The 20,739-nt window shown below is 48.5% G+C and overlaps 1 protein-coding gene across 1 annotated transcript in view; it reads left to right on the top strand.

The window, feature by feature from the left end:
- The window catches only part of AFF3 (AF4/FMR2 family member 3), a 511,596-nt gene that overhangs the window by 466,067 nt on the left and 24,790 nt on the right, over positions 1-20,739 (top strand). The window contains exons 13-17 of the mRNA XM_040993806.1: positions 1,576-2,302; positions 2,393-2,766; positions 6,872-6,996; positions 10,777-10,978; positions 12,909-13,033. Coding sequence (XP_040849740.1) covers positions 1,576-2,302; positions 2,393-2,766; positions 6,872-6,996; positions 10,777-10,978; positions 12,909-13,033 — 1,553 coding nt within the window. The remainder of the gene's footprint in view (positions 1-1,575; positions 2,303-2,392; positions 2,767-6,871; positions 6,997-10,776; positions 10,979-12,908; positions 13,034-20,739) is intronic.

The raw sequence follows: 20,739 nt of genomic DNA, 5'->3' as shown, positions 1-20,739 counted from the left end.
GAACTCTTGGGTCTCAGGCACAGCCCTCTGCTTGCCTCTCTCAGATCCTTGCATCTGATGATTAGTCACACAGCGCCGGGTTCTGCTATGGACCGCTTTGCAGAAGTCACTGTTGAAACCCACATCTTGATACCTACAGGGAAGTTTTGGAGATTTATGTTCAATTTGTTCTCCCACCATGAGACCTGTTTTACTCTATATGTCAACCAAATATGAAATACAAAGTTAAGCAGTGTCTTCTTATTCCAGGCCCTAGTATGCATGGAATCCATCCAATCAGAAAGTGAAGACAACAGAGAAGGAAAATGGATCATCTGTGTCACTCATAACTCTTTCCTTATTTCATTAATGATCATACGTTGAAATTACCCTGGCTGAAGGTCTATACTTCCTTCCTGTTAAGAGTCCTTATGCTAAGTGGCTGCCACTTAAAACACTTAACACTGGTACTCCCATATGAGTACCAGTTCAAATCCTTCCTGCTCTGTATTCCATCCAGCTCCCTAGTGAAGAGCCTGGGAAAACCAGGAAAGATGGTCCAAGTAAGTTGGGCCCCTGCCACCCACGTGGGAGACCAGATGAAGTCCCACAGGTTCCCATGGCTTCCACCTGGCTGAGCCATGGCTGCTCTGGGCATTTGGGGGTATGAACCAATGGTTGGAAGGTCTCTTTCCACTGTGTGTATGTCCTATATCTTTATAACTCTTTCAAATAAATAAATGAATCTTTTTTAAGAGAATCACAGTGCTGGATAAATGAGCTTTTATTAGGGTTAGCATTATTAAGGTTAGCTATTATTGGTCCTTAATCTTTTTGGAGACATACATCCATGGAAATCCAGCTGAATATTTTGGCCTTTCCCTAGAAAACTGCACCTGCACAGCATTTTCCATTCTATTCAGGCCACTCCCTAACCCCTGGAGCTAGTCTATGGGCAGAGTATAAAACCTGTGGAGTCCACAACTTTCTCTAAGTTAGCACAACTTAGACATGGAAAGATTTCCATCATTGCCTGCAAGTCTGAAACATTCCTGCTAAAGTGTGATAGAAGCAGATGAAGGAAGGATTAATTGTTCTGGCTGCCTCTCACAGGTCCCATAGAAGGAGAAGTTGCAGACTGATTTCACCATTAAGGAACTACACCCTCCTTGCCCATGCCCCATAAACTCTGCATTAATTCTTTAGGATTGTAAGTTCAGCTTAGTCCCCTGATTGCATACCTGGAACCTCCAAGCTCTACCCAGTTAGGTTTCATAGACTCTCAGGTCTAGCCAGGTATCATAAGCATCAGTAGTGTGTGTTGTGGAACACACAAAAAGTGCAGGGACATAGCATTGAGACATAATGCTGTCCACTTATTTTTCCAGATGAATGTCAGGCAGCTGCTCTGACATCTGGGTGTCATGATCCAGTATCATCGCACAGGTCCTGAGTGCCACCCAAGGTCTGCCACATGCACACCTACTGCTCCCACTTTCCTGTTGCTTCCTCAGAGGACACACCAGCCGCCCAGCCCCTTTTCCGTGAGCCCATGATGACACACTGTTTCATCCCTCCCTGCTCTTCTGCTTCTAGGCCGAGCCAGCATCCTCTAACAAGTGGCAACTGGATAAGTGGCTCAACAAAGTTAATTCCCACAAGCCTGCCATACTGGTCCAGAACGAAAGCCATGGACCCGAGAGCGGCCAGTACTACCCCCCGGTGAAAGACGAGGTGCAGGACTGTGGGAAGCTCCCAGATGTGTGCCCAGCCAGTCTGAGAGAGAAGGAGATCAAGAGCACCTGCAAGGAGGAGCAGAGGCCGAGGACAGCCAACAAGGCGCCTGGGAACAAAGGAGTCAAACAGAAGTCCCCTCCAGCAGCTGCAGCAGCAGCCGTGACCGTGACTGCAGCTGCCCCACCGCCAGCAGCTCCCAGCACCCCAGTGGACGGCACATCAGCACCCACCCGCAGATCCACGGGCAAGAAACCCACACGGCGCACAGAGAGGACCTCAGCTGGAGAGAGCACAAACTGCCACCGCCCCGAGGAGCCCACAGCTGTAGACTCGCTGGGGACAAGCTTGGTGGTGCCCCCAGAGTCTACCAAAGCCAGGCCCTGCGGCAACAGCAGAACAGGCCACCGTAAGGAACCACGCTCCTCGGTGACCTTCGAGAAGAGGCGCACGCGGGGGCTGAGCAGGATCATCCCCAAATCCAAGGAGTTCATTGAGACAGAATCGTCCTCTTCATCCTCCTCCTCTGACTCGGACCTGGAATCAGAGCAGGAGGAGTACCCTCTGTCCAAAGTGCAGACTGTGGCCACCTCCTCCTCCTCCTCTTCCTCCTCCTCCACTTCCTCCTCATCCTCCTCCTCCTCTTCATCCTCTTCCTCCTCTTCCTCTTCTTCTTCCTGCTCATCCTCCTCTGCAAGTGACCAGAGGCTAAAGGAAGCAGCCAACAGCATCAGTGCCGGTGGTGGAGCCCGGGCCCCTGTGGGCTCCATTAACGCCAGGACTACCAGTGACATCGCCAAGGAGCTGGAGGAACAGTTCTACACGCTGGTCCCCTTTGGCCGCAATGAACTGCTGTCCCCCTTGAAGGATACTGATGAGGTCAGGTCTCTCTGGGTCAAAATTGACCTGACCCTCCTGTCCAGGATTCCAGAGCACCTGCCCCAGGAGCCAGGAATCTTGAATGCCCCTGCAGCCAAGGACCCAGAGAGCACGCTGCCAGCATTGGACACACCCCCTGAAAAGACTCTGCCAAAATCCAAGAGGAAACGCAAGGTGGGTCCCGGGCTGCAGGTATGGCCCAGATAGGCTGTGTGTCTTACGAGTCTTTACTTAAACAGTTGTACACTGTAGTACTGTATATGTGCCCAATACTTTTATAGGTCAGGGAGGATGCATAAAGAAGGACTTACTACTATTTTGTAGCTATAGCCATTTAAGCGGCCCCCTTGCATATCACAGTCAGTGTCTGGGGAGTTACTGCTGCTTGTTTGTGTACGCAGACTGCTTGTTAGGCCTTTGAGAAGGTGTGACACCTGGACAAGCCCAGTGTTTGGCTGTACAGGACTGGGCAATGCTGATGAGAAGATTCTGCATGCTCCCTAAGAAATGAGTGGCCTCCCAGGTGGAAGATAAAGATGGATCCCGGATACATCAGAGCCAGCTGCACTGATCAGGGAGGACTTGCTGGTACTGCAGACAGGAATCTGAGAAAGAGGGGCATTCAAGTAGGCACCAGGAGAGACAAACAGGACAGATCTGAGAGGTGTGGGGTGTGGCAGAAGCCAAACACTCAGTCAACTTCAAAGGGATTTGAGTAAGTGAGGACCTGTGGCATCTCTTTCTGTGCCCTGTGTCTTCCAAAGGACCATGATGAGAAACACAACAGGTGGCTAGCCAGGGTCCAGTGTTCTCATGCAGACAACCACTACAGGTTGGTCATTAATAGCAGCAGCTGGGGTGGTCGCCTGGCACCATGGATGCCTGCATGCCTCACACCAGGAATTCAGCCCCCAGCTCTGCTCCCAGTTCCAGCTTCCTGTCACTGCGCACCCTGGGAGGCAGCAGTTAATGACTGAAGTAGTTGTCCTCTGCCTGCTCTGTGGGAATCCCACATTGAGTTCCTGGCTGCTGGCTTCAGGTCAGCCCAGGCCCAGCAGTCTGGGCACTGGAGGAGCCCATCAGCAGGTGATGAGCATCTGCGAGGGGGGTGGCCTTTCAAATAATTTTTTTTAAGACTTTGAAAAAAACAGCAACAGTTAACATATATATATCTCCGGGAAGAATGCTCAGTTATGAAACACTTTGCGTTAAATTATTTTAGTTCTTTTACAAGGCAAATAAGGTCTTCAGAAAGTTCATGGAAGCTACACATGATAAAAAAAAAAAACCTACATTTTTAAAAATGTATGCTAACAATTATGTATTGTTTCATTTGGTTTCATTTTTTTCTCTGAATGAGGTGCCCTGATGCTGCTGTCAGACACATTTTAAAGGTGAGGAAGCTGAAGCTAAGACAGCCTAAAGCGACTAGCCCGTTGCTGTAGGAGTCAGGGTCAGGGCCAGGTGCAGGCAGCCAGGCTGTGTGATGGCAAACGCTGACACAAAAGTCAGCCTGTGCTTTCAGCAGTAGTTTCCTCAGTGCAGCCTGGTCTGCGAATAGGAGTGTTAAAACTGGACACATGCGTTTCCCACCTGTTTCAATCCCCTGGTTGAGAGGACAGGATCAAGGTTTGCTGCCTTTCCCTGGGAGAGATGAAGGGATGGCTTGCTTTGCACATGTGCATAGAGAAGCCATACAGTCTCCTCCCTCTTAACAACAGGGCATCCTGCAGGGAACTTTATCCCAAAGCAGGTACTTCTTGCCTCAATAGCATTAGAGAATATTTCCCTGTGAGGTAAGCTTTGAACTCCTTGCACAAAAGTTCAACAAATAAAAATGTTTTCAGAAGGTGGCGTCTTGCCTCTCCTTTTGATCCATGTGCAGTCTTCCCATGAGCCCCTAAAAGCACTAACCTGCAGGAGCCTGCAAAGGGCTATTCCCCTGTGGCCCTCAGAGTCCTCACATATTGCTAGAAATGTCTGTACCACCCGGATGACCCACCCTCAGATGCCCTCCTGGCCTTCTACCTCCTTCAGGGCCAGCTTCAGGAGCCACCTCTAAGCCTTCCTGTGACACAGTGGCCTTGAAAGTGAATACTGATGCTGCCACCTCAGAGTTACTCATTTGCTCTTTGAATGTGGGTTTCCTAAGGGAGACAGCCCATGGAGTCCCTCCTCCTGCCTGGTGCCACAGGATGGGTTCTGTTTACTTCTGGCACCTAGAGCCCCAAGCAGCCTCCCTCACCCTGTCTCAACGCTGGGACCCCTACAGCCTGTAGCCTAAGTACAGACACAGAAGGGGTTGGGTTCAGGGACCCTGTCTCACACAGCCCCAAGCTGTGTCTGCAATGAGTGTTTTTTCACAGTGCGCTAGGGTCACCTGGTGCCTGCAGGTTGGGCAGGAGTAGGTCATGGAAGGGAAGATGCCAGCATGGTTGCGCAGATCCAGCCCCACAGGTGGGTGCTGTGAATGGGAAGAGGGTAACCAGGGGCATTGAGCCAGAGGTGTGTGCTGGTCCCAGGGCAGCCCCACCACTTGGTAAGCTATATTTGGCTCCCAGGTACCCGAGACAGTGTAAAATCAGCAAATAAGAACCACTGCGTGGAAAGGAACACGTGTCCCATTGGAGCACTTCATAACATCATTTTCCAGCATTCTCACTTCACACGAGACCCTAAAAGTTATGCCCACAGGCCTAGCCTGCTGGGTGACCTCTGAAGTGGCCTTGCTGGCTCAGAATTTGGGCTTCTCTCTGTAAAATCTGGACATGTGTGCAGCAGCATCGATGGGCTCACACTGTGTGTTCGCACAGTGCAGCTTAGCACCGTGTGCTAGCTCATTCCCTCCCAACCCCTCCTTTGTGCTCTTTCCCTCCAGACACTCGGCTGTCCTCATTATCTGTCAGTGCCCCATTACTGCTGAATCAAGCAGTCAATGATTTGCAGTGAGTGTGAATATTACCTCTGGGATTGATGAGGTTGGGATTGATGAGCCAATGATGGAAATTGATGAGAGTACTTTTAAGAAGTTTGTGGATGATTGAATTAAAAGATAATTGTGTTTGCATGCTAAAAATTCTGAGCTCCATCCTTTTTCCTAATATGCATTCTGCATGAATTTTTTTGAGGGCCCCTTTATATAGATATACAGAAATATAAGTATATATAAGAAATATAGAAAGAAACATATCAGTGTATATAAGAAATATGCAGACAGCGATAAACATTGGAAAGCTTATAAATAGATTGGGAATACATATATGTACACAGACATTTAAGGAAGAAACAAACACATAGAATCTCTATATTTTTGTAGTTATATTTGTGTCTGTTTGTATTTGCACTTGGGAAACCTCACTTCTGGCATGCCTGACAACCCAGCTCTACTCATAAAGTAAAGTGACTCATCACTGGGCACAGACATAAGAAAAACAAACAAGGAGCTTTTTGCTAGTGCTGATTGCTCAGTATCTCTTGGCGTTAAGACCCCAGTGTTGGGTGCTGGAGATGGGACCTGGAAGATGGGGCTGTGTGTGGTGCTGGGTCTCAGCCTCTTTGAGACCCAGAGTTAAGGCTGGAGGATTTGAAGATTTGATTGGACCCTCTTGGAGGGTGCAGGGCCAGAGTGAGCATCAGGGATGCCCTGTGACAAAGGCCGTGTGGTCTACTCTCAACCACAGAGAGAAGGTCACACTTGGCTTTCTTTGGTGCTAATGCTTGTCTCCTGAAAAGCATCACAGTTGCTTCCAGGCTTCCTGCTCTCTCTCCCCACAGTGATGCTTTTGCTGGGTCCTTTAGCATGGCACCCTGACACGCAACTAAAGTAGAACACAGTCCATGGCAATAAGAACCAGTCCATGTCCTGTTCCATAAGCAGGTGCATTCAGGATTCTTAAGCTGTGAACTAAGAGGACAACCTCCATCTGCCCTCTGCAGAAGACATGTATTTCAAAGCAGGGTGGTCCTGGCTTATCACCATCCTCATAGCATTAAGCCCAAGAGATACCAAGCTCAGTCATGTTGAAGTTACACTGTGTTATCCAAAGTGCTGCCTTACCATTTTTGATCCTGATGGTGTGGCTTTCCTCTCAGTAAGTCATCGATTGTAGATCCAACAGGTTACTCCTGTGTTGGTGTCAAACTGGCTGGGAAGCCACTCCAGGCCACTGCTGCTCAAGCTACTCTCAGAGAAGCCTTTGTCTCTGGGGGTCAGTGCCTGGGAGCCCCTGCTGGCCCACTGGGATCCAGAGCTGACTGGTACTTGCTCGTTCTCGTGCAGTGTGACAACGAAGACGACTATCGGGAGGCAAAGAGAGCCCAGGGAGACAAAGAGAGCTCCTCGCGACTGAGTGCCTCCACCAGTGCTGCTCTGTCTGCAAACCACTGCGCCATGAACATCAACAGGTACATGTGCTCTCTTGGGGTGGAGGGGTGGGCATAGAAAAGCAGCAGGGGTCTGTAGATCTGAAAATCACCTGTCGTGGTTGGGGAGGAAAAGGCAGAGAGGCAGAGAAAGTGCTTATCCACTGGTTCACTTGCAGACAGCTACAACGGCTGAAGCAGAGAGCCAGGAGCTCAACCCAGGTCTCCCACACTGCTGGCAGGAACCCGGTTGCAGGAGGCATCACCACTGCCCCCCAGGGTTTGCATTGGCAGGAAGCTGCAGGCAGGCATGGGAGCAGAATGCAGACTCCGCTACTCTGATGGGGGCCGCAGGCATTGTCTTAACCCAGAAGTCCAATTGCACGCCTAAGGTGTCGGAGTTTTGAGTACCTGCTCTGATCAGGGTGTCCAGGCTTGCATCCCTGAGTTTAACTTAAGGTTTAGAATTATGACTGGATCAGACAGCCCTTGGAGGTGCTTGTTGATAACCAAACACTAATTTTTACTTGTGCACAATTCAGCATTCTTCAAGGAGACCCCTGCCCCCTGAAAACTTAGTAACTGATTTTTTTTCAAAGCAGAGGATTTTTGTGTTTTGTTTTTGAGATTTTTAATTTTATGGATATGAAAGGCAAAGTGAAATAATAAGAGGGAAAGAAAGGGAGTACTCTTGCATCTGCTGATTTATCCCCCAAATGGCCACAGCAGTGAGGGATGGGCTAGGCCAATGCGAGGAGCCTGGGAGCCTCTTACACGTGGGAGAATGTGGGTGGACAGAACCAAGCACCTGGACCAGCTCATACTGTTTTCCAGGTTCATTAGCAGGTTACTAAATGGGAAGGGGAGAAGCCAGGTTACAGCCAGTGCTCCAGTTTGGGATGGCAGCACTGCAAGCAACACTGTGCTGCAATGCCAGACCCTCCTCAAGCTAGTATTAATGATGGCTGACAATTATGTAAGAACTTTAAGCTTCTTTTAAGGCTGTAGAAAGACACCATTGCAGTAGAGTCTGCAGCTCCTGTATACAGACTCAGACAGTGGCACAGGACAGGGTGTGTGCTTTCATTGGGAAGTGGCCACCCAGAGTCCTTGCTGAAGGGCTTCCAGCAGGTAACACCTGTGCACTGAATCCCTGTATAAAAAGTGGCAGTCTGGCGGGCAGGCTCATGGGTGTGAATGGCGTATCGCCTGTCGCAGAAGCTCTTCCCCTTTGCAGATCCCATAGCATTGAACCCACGATTCTTCTTCCTGTGTATGTAGAGTTTTTCAAGGGAAGATGAGTTTCAATGCAGCACATAAATGTGGATACGCATGTGCACACACACACAAAGAGTGAACTGAAAGGTTCCAAGAAGGCGTAGGGTAGGTGTGAGATTCACACACATGCAGGCCTGCTGCACTGTTCGGATCACCTGAAACACACCATGGGTCTGCTCAGGTGGGAGGGCCACACAGTCACAGCATCCTCTGATGTGGGAACATCTGACTCCAGAACACTCCTTAAATGTGAGAGGTGGTTCCATGATGAGAGGGTTTTAAAAAGTCTGTGGGGACCAGCGTTGTGATGCAGCGGGGTAAGCTCCTCCTTGGAACATGCGCATCCCTTACCTAAACGCCGAGCTCCCTGCTAACGCATCCTGGTGGGGAGCAGATGGCCCAAGTGCTGGCGCCCCTGCCAGTCACCTAGATAGAATTCCTTTCTCCTGGCTTCAGCTGGGCCATCCTCAGCCACTGCAGCCATTTGGGGAGTAAATTGGCAAATGCAAGGGTTTCTCTCTCTCTCCTTTCTGTCATTCTGCCTTTCAGATAAATAAATCTTTCCTGAAAATGTATGGAAAATTGAACGAAAAGACTAGTTTTAATGCAAAACAAAATATGTGGATTCCAATTTTTGGTGCTAATATAACATTCCTATCCTCTAATTCTGTTTTTTCCCTGTACCTTTTGAAGTATCCACCCTAAATGCTGCTGCATTGATGCATTTAATAGCAACATCTCCAGCCCATCTAGTGATCACTATAATTTCTAAGCAATGATGAATACTTGATGATGTCCCTAATGTCCTTAATATAGCTTGAAAAGAGCTGTGATTTCTACTGGTGACACAAGCACAGGCATTGCTAATACTGCCCATTCCTCTGATTTCCTGCCTCCACTCCTAACTGAAGGAAATGTTCTATCTCAGTGAGAGGTGAGAATGAGTTGGAATGTTTTCCATCCAAGTCTCTGGATCCCAGGTTAAAAGCTCTGGATCAAGAGCCTTTGCCTGGCTGAGCCTCACAACTCGGTGCATATGAGCATGCTTGGTGTTCAAGCTTGTTTGTTCCCCATCAGCAAAGCCATGACTACTGCCAGGTACTTCCGTTGCAATGACACACTCCCAGAGACAAGGTGGCTGCTCATCCCACAGAGGAGATCCATGCAGGGTTGGTTTGGGAAGCTGAAGGCACACACCCACCAGTCATCAGGAAAGCCCAGTCACATCTCCACAACGGTGTTTGATGGCATGATCTAGCTTCCTATACGCAGTAAAACTCATGGAGTACGTAGAACAGGAGACTTATAAACACGACTGGTTTTCCTACTTAGATTTCGAGGAACGATTGCACTCAGCTATTCACATCCATTTTCATGCTCCTTTTCTTCTCCAAAACTCGGCAAACCACTTTGGTGTCACCCAGATTGTTTTCTGTCTTACAGCTTCTTACTTTTTTCTGACCTGCTAGACCTAAACATGGTCCTTTAGGAACCAGAAATTCTGTCTGTACATGTTATCTGTCTCTATCTACATTTTATTTGTCTCCACATGCTATCCATTTGCCCTGCTACCAAAACCCTTGGTTTTGTCATTTGTTCTGGAGTGCTGTGTCTGTAATTTCTTGTCTGCGAACACCAACTAGGGAAATTGCTTTTGGAAGTGACTTTAATGACTTGTTTGGGATAGTTGCCATCTGCAATTAAGAGATCAGAACCCTAGAAACAATAACAAAATCTTTGTTAAATGGCTTTACCTTCTTCAATGAACTCTTTAAGGAGCCTAAAATAGCAGTTGATTGAGTTTATGCGGGGGAAGGTGCTAGCTTAAAATATACTTTTCATTCTCAAAGAAACCTAATGAAGAGGCCTTAGCGATGCAACGTGCACATCACACAGGCTCACACTGCACCGGCTTCCTCTTTGATGCTTTGTTTAGGGGAACATGCCATTCGAGCACAAACTGTAGTTTTGAAGATATCATAAGGAGCAGGCACCAGACATTGTTTTATTGGCCGCTTTTGTGTTCTCTGCTCATTCTGATCAGCGGCTGGTTAAATCAGACACTCAGCAGATGACAGTTGGCTTCAAGCTTTGCAGGTCTTTCTGTGACTCTGTCGTTGAGAGCTGGAGCTCGGAAGCTGGAGGAGCTCCCTTTAGAGACAGACGACCTGTTTATCACTGGGGCTTGACTTTCCTAATCACTGCTGGAACATTTGTTAGGAGAGAAGCTGCGTGTTGGGCATTTTGAGGTCTTGGGGATGAAAAGCTCACAAAATGAAAGATATTTTGATCCTTCATCATTTGCTCTGGCACTAACTCCAAAATTACTCTTCATCCTGATGGGAGGAACCAAGAAAGCAGTGAGTGATATTTGCTGATTATTTGTTACTGTCTCAATGCCATAAAGCTTGTTTCCTGGTACAGTAATTCCCAAGAGACATCTCCCTGCTGGCAGGTCTGCGGTGGGAAATCTGAATCCTATAAAACGCAACCTTCAGCTCTACCAACTGTGTGACATTCCTTCACTGTCATTTCCTTTTTCAGCTTGGCCATACCAATTCATAAAAATGAGAAAATGCTCCGGTCGCCCATCTCACCTGTCTCCGATGCATCAAAACACAAATATACCAGTGAGGACTTGACCTCCTCCGGCCGCCCACATGGCAACAGCATGCTCACGTCCACCTCTTCCAACAAGAAGCCCAAGGCTGACAGCCAGCTCCAGTCGCATGCCGCAGACCTCACGGTTTGTATCTGTCCCGGTCAGGATCCAGAGGAAATTGCACACGCTCCCTTAGTCTGTCACTAGCCAGTTGCATATGCTCCCTTAGTCTTTACCTGGTTTGGAAAGGAGTAGGGAAGTCGGAGGGTTCAGATGGAAGTATGTGCACTGTACTGCTGCAGACAGGCCAGGCATGCTGCCACTGCCCCTGTCGAGGGCCAGCATGGTGGTGGAGAAGAACAAACACAGGGAAAGTTGCACAGGTGCCAGCAGGCTAGGGCACTTCAGGACACAGCTTCTCGTCACCATTTGGCAGGTACAGACTCAGGCTCAGGGAGAGGAAGTGACTGGGCCCCAGATCACAGGGCAGATAAGGCAAGAGGCAGGTGAACCCCTGCTGCTCCCCAGAGGAGGCCTGCAGTCACCCTGCCAGTCAGACACCTGGAAAAAGAGCAGTAGCGGTGAGGGTGCCACAAGGGCAGGGCAGGTGTCCTGTAGATTTGGGTGTGCAGTCTCAGTGCCTGATTTGTCTCTGTCCTGGGCTAAGGGAGTTTTCCTAGTAGAGAGTTGATTTGTTCGGAATGCTTTGCCCTGGGATGGTGTCGCTTAGCTCTCTGGTCTTTTCCAAAAGACTTTGGAGGCAGAAGGGGCTTTGATTGCCCACCCTCTTGGAGGAGGGAGTTCTTCATTTTCAGTGTTTATGAGATGAGGGGTGAGGCAGCCTGTGGAGGCCCTATGTGGGACCTCAGATGGGAGTCAGACCACCCAAACCAGCCAGGGGCTCTGGGAGGCCGGGGGGGGGGGGGGGCGGAATGCCACAGGGCATTTCAATAAGTTCCTGGCAGGAATTCACAGATTGGTGGTGGTGGTATTGAAGTTTTGAAAGTCATGTGTATTTGTAGGAGTTTATAAAGATGTGAGAAGAAGCAGAATTTCACATATCACCTAATGAATTAAACAGGTGAAAAACTGAGTGGGCACGCCTATGAGAGCCTAAACCTTACCAAATCTTCAGGAAGTTAACCTTCTAAACCCACATTCAGTAGTCATTATTTTTATCCTCAGGATTAGAGCTAGATAGGTGTGTGTTATTTCCAATAAAAATTAAAAAGGTCCCAAGTTTGAGCCATCCACCAGGGACTGCTGACTCCTGGTGTCAACGCTAAAAAAGGTAAATAGCAGTAATGCAGAATGGTTTAGGCAAAACAGTCACAGGCAGAGGAGAGAGCATGTGCAGGTTCTTCGGGAAGAACTGCTGCTGGCCCAGAGCAGGTGTCAGACATTCAGATTTACCCTGGACCTGTGATATCTAAAACTCTCAGAGCCAGGGGGGGCGGGGAGGCCACGTGCCTGCCCTCATGTCTTCATCAGTGGGACTGTTTGGTGTTGAGCCAGTTGCTGGGTGTGTCTGATCTGTGAGAGCCAGGCTAGGGAGCCTTCCTCTCAAGTGTTGTTTGGTGGATAGCACAAGATGCCTCAGATTATACCTTGGAGATACAGGTGCAAGCTGAACATCTGAGAATCCAAAATTTCTTCCTTAGGAACCTAGGGCCCCCCAGGTGGAAAATTCCACTTCTAACCACATGTGGTAGGTCCCAGTCAAAATGAACATGTGCTAGAATTATTGTATAAGCTTGATTTTAGGCTGTGACTATAGGTATTTCTGAACAGTGGATGAATGTCATGTCTTGACCTGGGTCCCATTCCCCAGTTGTCTGGTCCTGTGTATCCAAGTGGTCTGTAACCCAGAAGAATCCAAAATCTGAAATACCCCTAGTCTTGAGCATTTAGGAGAAGCAGGACTCAACCTGCATGAGGATTTCTTTGAATGAAACCAAATTCACCATTAATTCTAATACAGGGATCCTCTATAGAACAAAAGCTATGCCATTTAATGGGCTGCTTTTGCAGCCAGATGACCAGTTTCTCAAAGGCATGTGTTATTTTTGTTCAGAAAGCAGCTCACAGCTCTGAAAACATCCTCCTCCACAACAAGGCACGGCCGCAGACGGAGCCTTGGTCCCCAGGATCTAACGGCCACAGAGAATGCAAGAGGCAGAAGCTCATCTTCGATGATATGTAAGTTCAGGTTCTTTCTTCCAATTGTGAGGGGCAAGAGAAAACACAGCTGCTGTAGGTAGGAGCACCATCTGTATATCTGATGGCTGGCATGGCCATTTTCTGTCATGGAACTGGGTCATTTAAATGTCCCTCTCCAAGGAAATGGGAGCCTTAGCTGGGAAATGCATTCCGTGGTTCCTGCTGGGGGTTGTGAACAGACAGAATGGCAAGTGCTAATGGGTTTGGCATTTGGGATGTTGGGAAGCTGATAATATTGGACGGGGGCAGTGATAGGCCTTTCACACAAGAGATCACTGCTTGGGACCCCACATCTTGTATGAGGGTTCCTGGTTTGTCGCAGCTACTCCGCTTTCAATCCAGTTGAGCTTCCAGCTAATGCATGCCCCAGTTGACAGCAGGTAATGGCTCAAGTACTGTAATTCCTGTCGCCCACCCAGGAGACCAGATAGAGTTCCTGACTCATGATTCAGCCCTGACTGTTGTGTAGATTAGGGGAGTGAACCAGCAGATGAAAGATCTCTCTCCATCTGTCTTTCTGATTTTTAAATACACTGATTCTTTTAAAGTAGAAAAAGAAAGCTCATAACCTGAATGCAAAGAGCCTCAATGAATCTTGGATTCTTGGTTTGGGCTGCTTGGCAGCCTTCCACTGCCCAAAAGAGAAGCCTTTGTGGCTTTTTGTATCATAATAAGTGGAGAATAGCAGTGATTACCTCCTGAAAGGTTTTTACCTTCAAAATGAGATCTCGTATAACAATGTGGTTCTTCCATGGGAGTCACCTTTGACCCAGTCCCAATGAGGAAGCCTGCAGGAGGAACCAGAAAAGAAGCTGTATACAACACCACCATGGAATGCTGGAAAAGGGTGATAAGCTGAGGCTCAAATGATTAGAGTTTGGGGGTGGGTGAGCAGAAGCGGTCAAGGAGCAATGAGGATGGCAAAAGGTGGGATTGCTAGAGTTCAGATTGGCTGCTGTTTCAACTCAAGCTGTCCAGAGAGCATCCTGTGGGAAGTGCTGTGGGGGGGAGCGTTTCCACCTCTGGTGGCCTATAGCCTGGCCACTGCCCAGGAGCCACACCCCTAAACACTGACCACTGGAAAAGCTAGATGATACAATGGTTTTAAAGCTCTCCAGTTCCAGCTTTCTTATCCGAGAGTGTGTAAATCAGTTTATGGGAACTTGGAATTAGCAGGTGTTTTAGTTGAGTACAAAACAGTGTGAAATGCCCATGCGTGGTTTTGGTCATGATACTCGTGGGAAGACTTCTGTGATAGCTGTGCTCTGCCATGCCCCCCGTCTCTCTGATGACAGCAGAGGTGAAAGCCTTGCAGGAGTATTCACTGTCATTCCAACGTCCTCCTGTTTCCTCACTTCCCTTCCTGGGCTCCCCCAAGTGCAGTACCTCACAGTTCCTCCCTCCATCCACCCGTCTGCCATCAGCACCTGCAGACTGCCCTGGCAAGGGCAAGCACCCCAGGTGTGCTTCTGTGTCATCCTTGTGTCAGCTCTCACTCAGAGTTAGGTCCTCCTTTCAGCACAAGTTTGCAGCCATTAAAGCCACAATACTAGATGCAGCAAGGAGGTCCTTTATTGCAGCAGGGTAAGGAACGGGAGCAGGGGTGGAGGAGAGAGACCAGAAAGGCAGATAATTCCTGCCATGGTGGTAGGGAGAGGCTGCAGGGAACGGTAAGAGGCAAGACAAAGGAGGACAAGGGAATGACTGTGGGAGTGGCTGGGTGGGGAAGCCACAGGAGGAAAAAGGAGGGCCCTGAGGAAGGAAGAGGACGTGGATGGGAGGGTGGCCAAGAGGGGTTGGTGGATGGAGGGAGCTGCAGGGGATTGGTAGGTGGGTGGGGATCAGGGCAAGGATCGTGAGGGATTGGTGGGTGGAGGTGTCAGGTACAGCACCATGAGGCTTCAGCAGATTGGTTGGGCGGTGGCCTTATGAGGTTATAGCAGATTGGTATAAAAATTCCCAGAACATGATATATCAAAAGGCAGACCAAAGTACATCTATGCAGAATAAAACAGCATGCAAGATGTTTTCCAGCGTATGGACCAGAGAGCTAAGTGGAAAGCAGCAACAGCTCCAGGGGTATGCTCTTATCTGCGGTTGGCCATTCACAGACAGACAGGTTTCAGAGTGTGCTGGGGGTGGGGCTGACATCCTTGTGTTGCCAGCTGTTTCAGTGAAGTGCCTGTTACCTTTTGTGTCCCCCCCCATTAGCAATCTACATAATTTTTTTTCTGTCCAATAACTATAATAAAGTTGTTTCTCCTTGTATGGATATAGAGAAAATACAATGTGGAAAGCGCTCTTACCCATCGTATGGAGAGAGAGCTGCTTTCCAGTGGCCATGTGTCCTTGTGGATTTGAAATCCTTAACAGTAACAACTAGGAGAGTCACACAACCGCTGTGCTAAGGAAGTGGTGGGAAGATGCTGCAAGTTAAACTGCCGGAGTGGGTGTGGGTGCTTCCTTTATGCAAGAACACGAAGCAACCCTCCTGAATTGCTGTGCCATGCCTGCCAGCCTCAGTTGGTGTATTCTGAGCCCTGACTACATGCAGTAGGGCGAAGGGGCCAGAGCTAGGATGCCAAAGATAATTTACAATCAGCTGCTGTAAGGCAGAAAAAGGCCCATGGCTGATGGCCCAGAGTAAGTTCCATGGGATGGAATTCATCCACCGTCCTCCACCGCTCCTCCAGCTCACCCAGCAACAGCATTCTGTCAGAGGAGAATGCAGGGGCCCCGTACCCCCTTCACGTCTCATTCAGAGTGTAAAGAGGCAGTGGAATTTGCCGAGAGGCCACTGGTGGAAGACGACCAGATAATTAGCGCCCGAGTAATTTAGATTTGATGGAAGTCTGGTGACAGTGATCCAACAAGTAACAGATGCCATCCTGTCATTTAATTTTTAAAATGGCATCTTGTTGGTGTGGGTCTTTTTCTTAGTAAATCCATCTTTTTGTATTATAAATACTCTTAGTGGTTCAGTAAACACAACAGCTAAATCCAGTGGGTGCTCAAACAAGTGCTGAATGAGTCCAGCTGAATTATAAATAGCATTCCCTGGGTGGGCTGCCTGCAAGTTTTTTCTTTCTTTTTGCTGGAAGGGCAAGGAGTCTGCCAGCAGAGGAATTTAAATCGGTCAGCTTCCCAACCTCTGTGTCTGACCTAAGCAGGACCCCTGTGTGCCTATGGGCTGCGGGTGAATGGAAAGGGAATAGCAGGCATTTTAACAATGTCATCCAGGCCAGCTTGGGCTTGGTCAGTTACAGACTTAGACTGGTGGCTGTGCGACTGCACCCACTCCCCCTGACATTTAGCAAACGCACAACAGCCATGACCTCAACAGCCACACTGTTAAGGTGTGATTGGCAAACTGATTAAAAAAAAAAAAAACCTGTAAGAATGTGTGTCAGTGAGCAACAGCACTTGATAAAAATGCAAAGCCTGCAAATGGATGTCATTAGTGCAAAGCCATGAGCTGTAGATGGCTGGCTGGTGTCATAATTAGTGACAGGGGAGTTCTTGGCAGGGGAAGAGAGAATGGAGAGGGAGCAAGTGTTTTGTGAAGGCCTCGCTCGGTGCAGAAGTCCCGAGCGAGGCTGAGTGGTGCAGTCCTTGGCTGGAGAATGAAGCGCCTCATTCCCACCAACCTGCTGCATGGAGAAGCCAGAGAGCGCCCCTCACCCCACTGCCAGCGACGCCAGCTGCACCCTGCAGGCTGCACCGTCTCCTGCCTGTATTTTGCACTTGAGAGTCAGTCACGACCAGTACATTCAGCCAACCCGTCCCGCGCCCCATCTGTCTCAGTGACACCCATAACAGGAGCCCAGGCTCCCAAGCCTCCTGCCGCCGCCTGGAAGAGCCTCCCATCAGGCAGGAGACGAGACGCCAGAGGCCATGGCATATGAAACGTGCCTGGGAGGAAGGCACCAGGACTTGGCATTTGTAATGTAATTAAGCGCAGCAGTCTCCTTAGCTAAAAGGATTTTAATTTTATAGAGGATGGGAAGATTCCGGTATGGAAAAGGTCAACTCGCTTGCGGTGTGATTTAGTCAGAGGACATTGATGGAACTCCCTGAGTGGGCAATCTTAGAGCCATGCCAGCACCCCCACCCCGGGGAGGGCACAGGCATTATTCTGTGAGTGTGCCCTTCTCAGTCCCTTCAGACCTGCATCCTGCACCCCTAGACCATTACTAGTCCACCTTTCTTCTCTAAGCACTTGTTTCCATCATGACATCTTTATATCGAGGCCAGAGCTTTACCCCGTTCAAACCAGAGAGTGCAAGAGAAAACACACACACACACAGACACACACACACCCCTTGGGTTGGGCAGGCACAAAGACAGCCAGGTCTTCCCACTCGAAGCCTTAAACTTTCTGATCATTCCAAGGGTTTTGTAAAATTCACCTTAAATGTCACGCCTGAAGAACAGCGACCGAATCGATTGTCTCCTGTTTCAGCAGAGCCGTTTGTGGTTAAGGTTAAGCCTGCCTGGATACACAGCCTGGGTTGCTTTCCAGAAGGAACACGGGGCCTGTGAGAAGCACAGGGAGCAGTGGCTACGTTTGAACCCTTGTTGCCCCCATGCAGCACCTGCTTCCATGCGGGGGACCTGGAAGCAGCAGCAGCAGCACCTGGGTCTGATCTGAGATCCGCTGTTCTGTCATCAGCTCCTCCAGTGGAATTACTTCTCTGCCTTTCAAACAAATGAAATAAATCTATTTTTAAATTTTTCTAAAGAATTCTTACACATTGCCCTTTTACAGGGAGTACATGGAAAGCTTCAAAGTGTTGGCGGAAATGAAATTATTGATGAGTTTATTTTGCTGCTAAAATTGTTTTTAAATTTATTTTGCAATGTGGGCCCACACTGTGCATACACAGCAGTGAAGATGTCTCTCTGATGGCCTGCATTGCATCTCAGAGTGCCTGGCTTCCGCTCTGCTCTCAGTCCCAGCTTTCTGCTGGTATGTAGCCTAAGAGGCAGCAGGTAGCAGCTCACGTTGCTGGACCCTTGGGAGACCTATACTACAACCCAGGATCCTGATTTCAGCCTGGCCCAACTCTGACTATTGCAAGTGTTTGGGTCATATATCAGCAGATGAAACAGCTTTCTCTCTCTCTCTCTCTCTCCTTCTCTTCCCCCTTTCTATCATTTTTATTCCTGTGTGTCTGTCTTTCAAATAGATACTTTTTAAGGATTTTGAAATTCAGATATGGTTTCTTCATAATACCCATTTTCCATGAACTTGAAGACTCTGTACCTCCAAGTTTGGAACACAGTGAAACCCACAAGACAGCCAGTAGACCCCTCTCATGTTAGGACCATACGTTCACTCACAATGCCACTATTTGTCCCCCGAGGAAATCAGTATCCGTGGTGCTGAGAACCTGTCTGTGCAGATGCACGGGCATCTTTCCTCCTGCCAGTGTTCACTGCACAGGCTGGCTCCGCTGAGGCCCTCCCAGAGGGAAGGTGGCAGAGAGAAGCTCGGCAGCTTCCCCACAGAAGTCACTAGACTGTGACAGAGGAAAAAAAAAAGCAGGGCTGCTTTTATACTCTCAGAGGAGATGTTGGGGAACCCACACCCTATTGTTCAGAACCAAAGGTGGTAGGTAAGGAGAGGAAAAGGAACTTCCCCTTGGATCCACTATTCTGATGGTTTTTGTTGCAGAATCTTAGAACAAAGGCAACACAGGGCAGAGTCCTGCCCTGAAGAACACTCCAGCCCCCTGACCTCAGAACCCCAAGACACACAGTGAGATCTCTTTATGACATGCTTTTAAACTCCTGTGAGTTCCATTCAGAGCTCGTCCTTAAAGTGCCATCACTGTGTGAAACAATGTGAGGGATTTTACTACAGAAAAGCTAAACAATAGCTCTAGATTTTCTAAATTAAATATATATATATATGGTATATGTGTGTGTTCACTAAACAGGCTGTGTATAGGTATGTATGTGTATATGTACACACACACACACATATATATATAGAGAGAGAGATATAGATATATATACATAGCTGGGTTGGCAGACATGTCCATATGTTGAGCTTTGCTGATGCCACAGAGGTGAGGACAAGTTTCCTCTTTCTTCTGACTCATGTGTTGCTGTGGAGAAGTGGTGTCTTCACGGTAGCTTGCATCCATGCAAGGCTGGACCAGCCAAGTGATGCCCCATGGCTTTAAAATGGCCTCATGTGGGAGCGAGGTATTAGATATCACCTGAAAGCAGAAAATGAGCCTGTCACCAGGCACTCATCAGTGACTCAGTAGAGTGAGCACCCCGTTCTATGCAAAGACGAGAAGGCTAACAAGATGTCCGTAAATGATCTCCAGATGGCCTCTTTCCTCTCAGTGTCTCGGGTTACAATCATAGCCGCTGTGATCAAGTCAGAAAATCAGATGCATTACTTATCCAGGTGCACCGTAGTGCAAGCTTGTGACTCAACCTCCATGTCAAGCTTTTTAAAAGCATACATATGCTGCAGATGAAAACAACACTGATTAAAGAACCCATATTGGGAGTTTGGAGCCCCCATCATCCATAAGGGTGACTTAAAAGGCTAGTGAAAACTCAAATGCCTGGGCTTATTACCAAGACGAACCTTTTGTGAAAACGAAATGCATTTGAAATGACAGTCTGTTAGTGACAAGGTCTACAGAACAGGGCAAGGGAGAAAAAATATATGACCCAACTTCTGTAGTGGAGTGTGGAGCAGATAATGATGTGGAGAATTTCAAGTTGCCATGGAGACGTGCGCCTGCTTGTTGGCTGTGATGCTGCCCCAGTTAGAAGGCACCACTCTTGCCTAAGCTCAGAACACATTCAGTGCCATTCAAGGGGGACTTGCTTGCCTTCTGCCGTGTATCTTAAGCTACAGTGTAGGGAAGATCTAAGAGGTCTGTCTGCCACATAATCCCCACTGAAAATGTGCCATTAGCTGAACTGCACATACACAAAAGGACCATAACCTGATTCTACTCAGATGGTGACTAAATGCTCAGACGTGTCATGTAACCAGGAAATGCCATGTGAAATCTGGAAGGGAAGAGCCAGGTGTGGAATTTGGGGGTAGGGTAGCTCATGGCACTTAACACTGGGCATACCCAGTGAGCCCCTAGTGCACCATCCTGCAGGAAAGGCAGGGAAGAGGTCACTCTGCCTTTGGTCAAACGCCTTGGTCAGTAAGGCCTGGCAGATTTCAATGAAAGAATTGACCACTTAGGCCCTAGACATCATTTTGCAATTAACTTCATTACAACTGTGGTGCATTCACACAGCATTTAACTTGGAAGAGTTACAGACAGATAAAGAAGGACCTTCCATTCACTGTTTCACTCTCCAAATGACCAGAATGAACTGAGCTGATCCAAAGCCAGGATCCAGGAGTTTCTTCTGGGTTTCCCATGTGGTGAGGGATCCCAAGGACTTGTGCCATCCTTTGCTGTATTCCCAGGACCTAAGCAGGGAGCTGAATGGGAAGTGGAACAGCCAAGACATGAATCAGTGCCTATATGGGATGCTGGTACCATGGGATAAAGGATTAGGCTGCTAAGCCATGGCGCTGGCCCAAGATGGATTTTACATCTGTGAGAAGGATGGTGTTGTAGCAAAAGCGACAGATACTGTGAGGACTGATTGGAGGAAGTTGGAGCAGAGGCCAAGGCAGAGCAATGAAG

Source organism: Ochotona curzoniae, unplaced genomic scaffold (assembly GCF_017591425.1).
Source record: "Ochotona curzoniae isolate NIBS_2020 unplaced genomic scaffold, NIBS_Ocur_1.0 contig_883, whole genome shotgun sequence".
NCBI lineage: Eukaryota > Metazoa > Chordata > Mammalia > Lagomorpha > Ochotonidae > Ochotona > Ochotona curzoniae.
Note: the sequence above shows the minus strand (reverse complement) of the source record. Positions and strands in the feature narration are given on the sequence as shown.